General features: G+C 29.2%; 1 protein-coding gene across 1 annotated transcript; it reads left to right on the top strand.

Annotated features, from left to right (window-relative positions):
- Positions 1,560-3,633, top strand: LOC107624513 (serine/threonine-protein kinase RIPK). Its single transcript, XM_016327006.2, has 5 exons — positions 1,560-1,934; positions 2,027-2,162; positions 2,256-2,392; positions 2,485-2,611; positions 2,992-3,633. Exons 1-5 carry the CDS (start codon positions 1,560-1,562, stop codon positions 3,348-3,350), a joined length of 1,134 nt encoding a protein of 377 aa, XP_016182492.1. The 3' UTR covers positions 3,351-3,633.

Below are 10,881 nucleotides of genomic sequence, written 5' to 3'. Positions count from 1 at the left end.
TTACAAAAGTCCTTGGTTGCATAGACATTAGACAGCTATATGAATTATAGGAATGGCGCAAATTAAACGCACTTGATGATTATATTGGGATTCTTTGAATACCAAATTATTATAATAATAATTAGGAGACCATAAGAAAAATACTACTAATAATGTTGGTATATAAGAGCAATCTGAATTCTAGAAGGTGGCCCGTGACATGTATATAAAATCATAATTGGGGTGTAATTGTCGGGTTGCTGTTTGCGATATTGACATCCTAACAACATAACAATTCCAAGACGAGTATATCACCTACCAAAAATTATGAAATATCAATTGAACAACAACTAACAGCTACGGAAAATCATCATATTATGGGGTATGTGAAAAGAGATTTCGATAGATAATGGTTTAGCACTAGGTAGCAATTAAGTAGCAACAATAATCATGTAAGAAGATCTCTTCATTTTGCGAGGTTCACGGAAATGTTCATCAACAGCTAAACAAAGGACGGCGAGGACAATATAACATGAACATATTACATGTAACATATTTGTAAGGGGTTGGGGGAAACCTATTCTATTATATTAACATTTTAAGTCAATACACCTTGCCAACTTATTGCTTGACCTCCAATTCATCCAAATAAATAACAATTTCTTTCTTTCTTTTTTCTTTTCCTTATTATGTAAAACAATTTAGGGTATATAAACCGCTAATAAATGCACTTAAATTATCTTGATGCTGATAAAAATATTTTCAAATTTTGTTATCAACAAAAAATATCTTCAAATAATTTAAAGATGTTTTCGCTGTAATTAGACAAATAAAAAAGTTAATTAATTTAAAAACGTGTGCATTTTTTTATGCTTTTAAATAATATGAAGGCATTTTGTCAATAACAAAATTTGAAGATATTTTTATTAATAATAAAATAATTCAGTTACATTTTTTATGATTTACCCAAAAGTTTAATTACATAAGTTCACACCGCCGGTATCCTACCACCAAAGTCATCAAATCATATTTTAGACTAAGGAATGTATGTACTTGATATATATATATATATAGAAACAAGATATATAAAAATAAGACAAATTTAATTAATTTTCGAATATATTTGTATTTGTATTTATATATATACTTGATAATTTTGCCAATCATCTTGGCATCCATATGATATCACATAACACACGTTATAATTCTTTAATAGTACTACTACAATATTATATATATTATATTATTATATCACTAGAACAATTGTGCGACTAAAAATAAACTAAAAACAAAATTCATTCGTTCATGCATGTAATATATCTTCTTTGCATCTCCACATTAAAGAGACGAGAAGTCAAGGAATCTCCACGTAAGTCGTTTTTCTCATTTTTCTGAGGGTGGTTAGGACTTAGACTTAGAATAAGGTACTATAAATTTCTCAATATCTTGAAATTATTTTGTTTGTGTCATCATTCATCAATTCCATCACCTTATTATTCTTCCATATCTTCTTGATTGTCTTCACATACACTAAACACTAAATAGAATTAAAACAAACAAGGGCACGGTTTTTTCAAGATATGACTAAGATTACATGGAAATCAATCATCCCAAGTTGTTACAAGATTACCAAAAGCAAAGTAGAAGAAGAAGAGGTTTCAAAACATTGTTCTTTCCAAAGGCTATGCCTCTCTGATGTAAGCATTACAAGCTCTCCTAAGGACATTGAAGATCTTTCAACTTCTTTTGTTGGATCAAAGCTTTACACATTCACCTTAGAGGAGCTAAAAGAAGCAACGCATAATTTCTCATGGAGTAACATGCTTGGTGAAGGTGGGTTTGGACCTGTTTACAAAGGTTTTGTTGATGACAACCTTAAACGTGGTCTGAAGGCTCAATCCGTGGCAGTTAAACGGTTAGACTTGGAAGGCTTGCAAGGTCACAGAGAGTGGCTGGTTAGTTATTAACTTCCTAATATAAACTAGAATTTAATTCTTGATTTTTTTTTAATATGCAATTAAATTGATGATTTTATTTTCTTTTACAGGCAGAGATTATATTTCTTGGGCAGCTAAGGCATTCACATCTTGTTAAGTTAATTGGATACTGTTGTGAAGAAAAGAACAGGCTTTTGGTGTATGAATACATGCCAAGAGGTAGCTTAGAGAACCAATTATTCAGAAGTATGTAATTACTCTTCTTAATCCTAATCAATTATTTTTCAGAAGTACAGTTCTTCAACGCTAATTAATGTTGTTTGGTTGTAATGAAAGCAGGGTATTCTTCTAGCATGCCATGGTCAACAAGGATGAAAATTGCATTAGGTGCTGCTAAGGGCCTTGCATTCCTTCATGAAGCAGATAAACCTGTCATATACAGAGATTTCAAAACTTCAAATATCTTACTTGACTCAGTATGTTCCTTCTCTTTTGTCTCTTCTCATATTCTTCAATCAGAATATTATGTATGGCGCACTAATAAAGAAATAATCTTTACTAATTTCAGGACTACACAGCTAAATTATCAGACTTTGGGTTAGCTAAGGATGGTCCTGAAGGAGAAGAAACACATGTAACAACAACACGCATAATGGGGACAAAGGGCTATGCTGCCCCTGAATATGTCATGGCAGGTATTTATTAGAGAAAATATGGCTACTTTCGCGAAAATGTCTTTATGTGAACGACGATAGGTGAGAATTGTTTCGTCTAACAGTTCTCATTTATGATTTCACATGAAAGATAATTCTATTTAATCAATGTTGACTAATTTCACATGAGAGATTGTCTTCGTGTAGATGATAGTAAACCAGAACTGTTAGATGTCAATTTAGTCAAATTATCTATCAGTTTTCACCTATGTTCTTCCCATGAAAATAACTCAATTAACCAATATTGACCAATTTGACACGAAAAATTATTTTTTCACTTATCATCTTCACATGAAAGACAATTCCATTTAACCAATGTTAACCAACTTTATTTACTCTGCTAATAAGTCATGAATTTTCAGGTCACCTTTCTACCAAGAGCGATGTGTATAGCTATGGAGTGGTTCTGTTGGAGCTTCTTACAGGGAAGCGAGTGGTGGATAGGAGCCGGCCGAGTCGAGAGCGGAGCCTGGTGGAATGGGCAAGGCCTATGTTGAGGGATCAAAGGAAGCTGCACCATGTGATGGACCCAAGGTTGGAAGGGCAGTTTCCTATGAAAGGAGCAGTTAAGGTTGCTGCATTGACACATAAATGCTTGAGTCACAACCCCAATCCAAGACCCTCAATGAGGGATGTTGTCAAGACATTGGAGTCACTTCAAGACTTTGATGATGTCTTCATAGCACCATTTGTTTATGTTGCAGTCAGTGAAAAGAAATAGACATTATACTCTCCAAAGTGTCATCAAAGACTTATTAGTTGCAGCAATGTAGATAAAATATAGTAGATAGCTAGCAAAGTTAGGAAAAGAAGAAAAGATTATGGTTTTGTCACTTAAATTTGGAAGGGACAACTTGGTCAATCTATCTACATAATGATAAAAGATAAATGTAAATAAGCAGTAGTACTGAGTAATTGTGAGTACAAGCTAAGTATATATAGGTATGCGAATTTGATTGTATAAAACTGAACGAAGAATGAACTATCTATCTATTTATATCACAGGCTAACTACTAATTTAGTATCAAAAAGATTTAATCGCACATAAAAAAATTTTCGACAGATGTTATTGTCGAAACAATTTTTAAATAATTTGAAGTAAATATTATATTTTCTATATATGACAAAAAAATTTCGTATTTAGCAAACAACTTATCTATTTGATCTAAATTTTTGTGATAATATTTGAATAAATATTTAAAAAGCTCAGAAAAAATTCAAAGTAAATTGTGATCTCTATATTTTTTTTATTTTTCAAAAAATATGATCATTCACATTAAGAAAATTAAAAAAAAATCACTTGACATAAAATTATCAAATTTTAAACATAAAAAGATCTTATTTTTTTAATAATAATTACAAAAATTTACATCTTTTAAGGTTCTTTATCAGCAATAGATACATTCAAATACTAATTTGATAATGTACTCTATATCATATAAAAGTTGATACAAATTTATTATAGAATAAACTTATGTCATATTGTTGTTTGTAATTATACCATGTCAACAATTTTGCAATATAAAATATAATGGAATTCTACATAAAATAATACTAAACTTTAATCATACTAATTAATTAAATTTAATACCTATTATTACTTAATTAGATTAAAAAATAAATCTTAATATAATTTTATTGAAATTTGGAAGTCTTTGTTCACACATTCAACTAGGTAACTTTTATTCAACTATTCTTTCCTTATATTTTATTCATGGTAAAATATAAGGTACAGATCAAAATTTAAAGATATGCTACGTGGTAAAATATAAACCATACATTCTAAAACCACACTTTTCACTTAAAACCGTAACTTTTCACAAAGAAAAGTGTCACCTAATGAAAAAAAGTAAATTAGAAGATTTAAGAGAAGAAATAGTTAATCAAAAATTAATGATTTTAACCAATGTTAATTGTAATGACACCGAATTCTTAAAATCAATACAAAACGATTTTTCTCAAAATCTTTATTTTACTATAAGTTTTATTGAAGAACTTCAAAAACCTGAAAAAACTTATTTTTCACACGGAACTTCTAAAAAATGCTACCATAGAAATGATTCCCCACATCTTTATCATACTTTTAACCCACAATTAAATTCTATAGTAGATATGTTTGAAGAAATATTAATATCCATAAAATTTCAAAGAAATAAGGAAAAAGAGAATCCCAAAGAAGAAAAATTCCAAAATATAATCAACATAACAGACTTAAAAGTAAAACCACCATTGAAATTATGAATATTGAAGAAAAATTAGAAGAAGTTACAATGCTTTTTAAACAATTAAAAATGGCTCAAGAAAATAATATTATGGAACATGGTTTTCAAATAGAAGAAGAATTAGTAAATTCTGAAAATATAGAAAATGAAGAACACATTTTAGATTATTCAAGTGACGAAGAACCAGCCATTCCAATACAAGTAAAAAATGAAGCTGGAACATCTAAGGATAATCAATCTCAATTTAAATGGGAAACAGGTTTTGATAATTATGCTTTTAAAAAAGGGTTTACAAATAAAGATTCAAAATATACAAAAATACCATCAAAATATGTTCCTAAAATCCAGGAAATGGAAGGAGAAAGAATGCTCGATTTAGACTGTAAAAAGAACGAAAAAGAAATTTTCGAAAATTGGTTGAATTCCTTTTTATTAGAAGCCTTTACTAATCCAAAACTTAGTGAATTGTCTGGAAGATATATTTGGAATTACATAGGGTTTCATACTAAAGGAACTATAAGAGATTATATGACATCAATAAAAAACCAAATAATAGAAGAATTAGCAACAAAAACTACAGCTTATGATAAGATATTATATATAATGATGATTCTATATAAAGAATTTTTTGAAAAAAAATATTATAGATCATAGACAAGAAGTTTATAATAAAGAATATCAAGAAGCAAAAAACCATTTAGCTAATATTCAGATATATGATCTATGTAATGTGGAGTCTTATATATGTGAATATAGAATACATTATTACAAATTAAAAGAAGAAGATAAAAATCATTATCTTAGTATGTATATAACAAAACTTCCATATCATGCTAATGAATTTATAATGGGAAGATTTATAAGAGAAATAAATAGAAGAGATTTTTAAATAATATAACAGAATACACTAAAAGCTTATTTCCAAAAATAAGTACTAAAAAAGAATGGAAATGGGATGAAAAAGATAGTATGCAAATTCAAAGGATTAAAGAATTATGTAAAAAACTTCCAGAACTATATATTCCAGAAGAAAATGACTACTTAATAGTAGAAACAGATGCTTCAGACATAACCTGGTCAGGATGTCTAAAAGCTAAGAAAGCTATAAAAAGTTTGGAACAAGAAAAAGAATCACTAGATTCTAAAGTTTCCCCAAAGGAATTACTTTACAGGTATATTTCAGGGACTTTTACTCCAACAGAACAGAGATATACCACTCATGAAAAGGAAACTCTAGCAGCAATTAAATCTCTTAAGAAATGGAAAATTGATTTACTACCCAGAGAATTTACATTAAGGACAGATTCAAGTTACCTAACAGGTTTCATACGATATAATTTAAAAGTTGATTATAATCATGGACGATTGGTAAGATGGCAATTATTTTTGTTACAATATCCAATAAAAATTGAATATATTAAGGGTGACAAAAATGTTATTGCAGATACATTAACAAGAGAATGGAGTTCGTCTACAACGCATTAGATCAAGAAATTCAAAAATATGAGCAAGAACTCAAAAAATACAAGCATTGTCAGCAAATAAGGACACAGATCCAATCTCTCAGGAAGGCCATCAAAGCAATGAAATCAACACAGCAAGCAAAACCATCAGAGTTCAGCCAGCTAAGCGTGGTGGACAAATCAGGTGAAGAAAAAATTTCAGAAAATAAAACAATTGCTGAAATCATTAAAAAATCCACCCAAGATAAAAAATATTATGTAATTTATAATGGTCCCATGAAAGGAGTATATGATGCCTGGGAAAAAGCAGCACCATTCACACATCAATCAAGGATAATTCATAAAGGAGGGTTTCTAACACTGGAAGAGGCAAAGGAATCCTTCAGGGAATATGAAGCTCTCCATCCAGAGCAAACCTTAAAAAGAGCAGATAAAGATCCAATTCAAACCCAGAGAATAGGGATAATAAGAAACATTCCTACAAGGGCTGAAATCAAGGAAAAGAAAAGGGTCTGTAGATCAAATCTCAAAGAAACCCTTAACATAGTCCTGAATTGGACAGAAGAAAAAAGGACAATTTTGGGATATTATCCTATTGCCAAAGAACAGCTAACAAAGCTGGTTATATTCCCAGATGCTTCCCCATCTGACACCTATCAGTTTTTCCAATATGGATTAATTGATACAATTTTAATTTTTAATGACCTAAAAATTATTAGTGAGTTTCCTGCAGGATTCGTTGATGCAGTAAAGAGATTTAAAAATATGATTGACAATGTAAATCCAAGGGATATATCCCTAAAATTTACAAACAGTCAACCTATTTTTAATGAAGAAGAAGAATGCTTGGTTCCAGCACACCAAGTAATATTCATGTCCGTCTTCCCAGAAAATTTTCAACCAATTGATCATATTCAAGATTTAACGATTTACAGTCATGAGGGAAGGTTAGCCAGCACATTAGCAAGGGTCTTTGAAAGAACTCAAAAAATAACGAAGGAATCTCACACAAGGATTAATTATAAAAGTAGAAATACTCTGCTTGTATCCAGTAAAAGAAATAAAATCGAAGAAAGAGAGATGAGACTCTTGGTGGAATTTGAATCAGCATTCTACAACTTATCTGGACTTTTAGAAAAGCTCTCTGAAGGGATAAAGAGGAATCTCTGCTATTTGATAAAAGACAGAGAAGACCACAAGTGCCAGCTATGTGCCTCAGAGATATCTGAAGAAAGCAATAATGAAACGGAATCAACTCACATGATGAAGGAAGGAGACAATGCATCTGAGGGTCACATGATAAAAGAGGAGGACAGTGCATCTGAAGCATCTCTCAACATTATTGCATAGTGACGTAAGCACTTAGGTCATAGAGCACCAACAATGTAGCTGGTGCAAAAGAACAAACAATGACGTAAGCAATGACGTCATAAGAAGGGTAAGGATGGGAATTGTCCATCAAACCCAACTATTATAAATAGGTTGCTTAGGCAATTGTAGAAGTATCAAACAATAGAAAGCAGGAGGCTAAGAGTACTCATATGCTAGGAGAGCAAGGAGGAAGCTGCCAAGGCGATTCTATAGTCTGAAAAAGAATTCCCTTAGGAAAAAATAATTCTAAACTCCCCTCTGGAGTTAGCATCTACAATCTCCCCTCTGGAGATAAAAACACCTTATGTAAAATATACTAAATAAAGGAAGTTTTTCTCCAGAAAGGTACATCTTCATCCTAGTCTTTCAATTATGAATTATTTAGAAAGTTTAGAATTAACAGAAGAATCTGATTATTATAGATTAACTGCTTTATTAGATAATGAAAAACAGGCTGTTCTAAACACAGAATTAAATCTCAAATCAAATGAAAACTTTAATAAACAAAATCTCTTAAAAGAAGTTTTTAATAGAAAAAATATAATATACTATGGAAAAATTCAACTTGAAGCCCCTATAAAGATAAAATCCGCCAATGGAGAACTTGAAATAGCTTTGATAAATGATGAAGAATTGAGCAAACAGATTGAGAAAATTAAGGATCAACAAAAAAGATCTAAAATTGGATGGATTCATATTAGTACTATACAAGTCTTAATCAAATCTACATATATGAAAGGAATTAATTCACCAATAAGCTTAGCAATCTTTGACAAAAGAATTACTGATGACCAATAGATCAAATAATTGGAATTGTTCATGAAAACTTGGCAAACGTAAATGTTAAATTCAATGCCCATCTTGGATATGTTATACCTTTATCAATTGAAAATCTTGGTAGATCTATAAGTTTGGCTTATAAATTTCACAGAAAGAATCTAATGGAACAAGATGATGAACCATTTTCGATTACATATGCTATAAATTATGCTTTAATAAATAGCCATCATAGTATAATATTTAAAAACAGAGAAAGAATTTATGTCGATGAATTATTTCAGAAAATTGTAAAAACAGAAATACCAAAATATAAAGCTATTGAAAACCAGTTCTATTATTAAAAGAACCATCAGGAAAATTAGTTTCATCGAATTTTCAAATAAGAGAATCTAAAATTAATAGCCCTTTAAGTTTATCTAAGTTAAAAATTAAAGAAGAAAATTCTGAAATAAAAGAATTAACAAAAAAGGTCGAAAAGTTAAATGAAACTCTAAACACTAAATTATGACAAGAAATAATGAAGAAATATATGTAACTTATCAAGACAAGAAACAAGAGCTCTTTGAAAGAGAAAATCGTTTAAATTACTTACAGTTTTCTGGAATAAATCAAAAGGCATTTGAAACTCTAAAAATAATTTATGACAAGTTGAAAAGAGAAGTTGAAGAGCTAGAAAAATTAATAGAATCTCTGGAAAATAATGATGAATCGATGATAGAGTTTGCAGAAATTCTAAAATAAATAATGAAGCATAAAAAGATTGAAAAACCAGAAAATAAAATAAAAAGAAAAAGGGCGGAAAAATTAAAAAGTAAAATAAAGGAATATAAAAGGGAATTAAATAATCTTCAAATCGAAATTGATGACCTTATAATAAAAAGGATAGAAATAAGAATAAATATAAACAAGTTGGAATTAAACTTAAAAAATTTATAAATGCCTGGAAAACCATATTATGACTTAAAAGAATTAAAACTGTTGAAAGAAAAAAATGGAGAATGAAGTTGAAAAATTAAAAAGATATTTAGAAACAACAGAAAGTGTAGAAATAAAAGAAGTTTGTGAGGATTTGAGAAATTATATTAAAGAAAAAGACAAACAGATAAAAGATTTTATATACAATAATCCATGCAAAAAAGAATATTATAAACTAAAACAAGATTGAAAAAACTATAAAAATCAGAATTATAAATCAAGGACTAATAATAAATAATCACACAAAAAAATAGTAGAAATGGTTAATACTTTAGATTATAAACTTGCAAATTATTCAAATCCTTTAAATAAAGCACCACCAATTGAATCTATACAAATTATAAACTTATTTAAAGTAAAATATGAAGAGTTAATTTTGAAAAAGAAATTAAAAGGAAAGTCGACTGTAAAAAATTGGTATCAGAGCCAAGTTAACGATTAAGGGTAACACTTTCTCTTTAAGCAACACTTTTTAGTGACACGCTTTTCTGCCACAAAAGACAAAAATCTGTATATATCCATCTGTACACTAGATGGACCCTATGATTATTAGGATCTCAGAGACATTTTCATTACAAACAGGCCAATTTCAAAAATCATTTTAAAATTATACTCGGATCCAACATTAATAATAAACACACCAATCATAGTTAACATATAATATGAATTTTATATATTAATTTGTATATAAAATGCTTATTAATTCATTTTTTATAATTTTTTTTGAAAGAAAAAGTTCAATACACAAAGTGGAACAAATAATTTACAAATACAAACCATAAAAGTAACTAAACAACTCTTATATCGTCTCCGTCATAGCCATCAACAACATGAATTAAGTACCATACTAGTACAACAGAATAATCTAACAACACAATCAGCCACGTCTGTTACTTTGTCTTCGACAATGATATCATTTTTATGTAACTAAATATTCCATATAATTGAGAAGAATCCAATTAAGCAATACTTACGCAATTCTTTTGTCAACGGCATAGTCCATCAACTCTCAAAGTGATCTTTTAAGGTACTTGATATAGTTCACTTTCGTCCAAAACTCTTTGATCCATGCGTCCCACATCTGTCACGAGTACTTATAAGTAATAAATAAGTGTTGTACAGTTTTAACATCTTTCTTACACAAGACGGACATATTATCATTTTCTTCAACGATCCCAAATTTATTTAGTCACTCTTTTGTATTTACTCAGATGAACAACTTTACTCTAAGCAAAACTAGTCTTTTTTAAATCTCTTTTGTGAATCTGTAACTCAAAATATGGATAATAATAACAAATTTGATCTTAGTTAAAATGATAAGTATATTACACTAAAATTAAATACTCGTGAGATTAATTTTTGGAATTAATAAAATATCTTTCTAAAAGTTATACATGATGAAAAACATTTTAAGAAAAAAAAATTATAGTCCAAGATTATA

This window comes from Arachis ipaensis, chromosome B10 (genome assembly GCF_000816755.2).
Source record: "Arachis ipaensis cultivar K30076 chromosome B10, Araip1.1, whole genome shotgun sequence".
Taxonomy (NCBI): Eukaryota; Viridiplantae; Streptophyta; class Magnoliopsida; order Fabales; family Fabaceae; genus Arachis; species Arachis ipaensis.
This window is presented reverse-complemented; position numbering and strand designations above follow the sequence as displayed.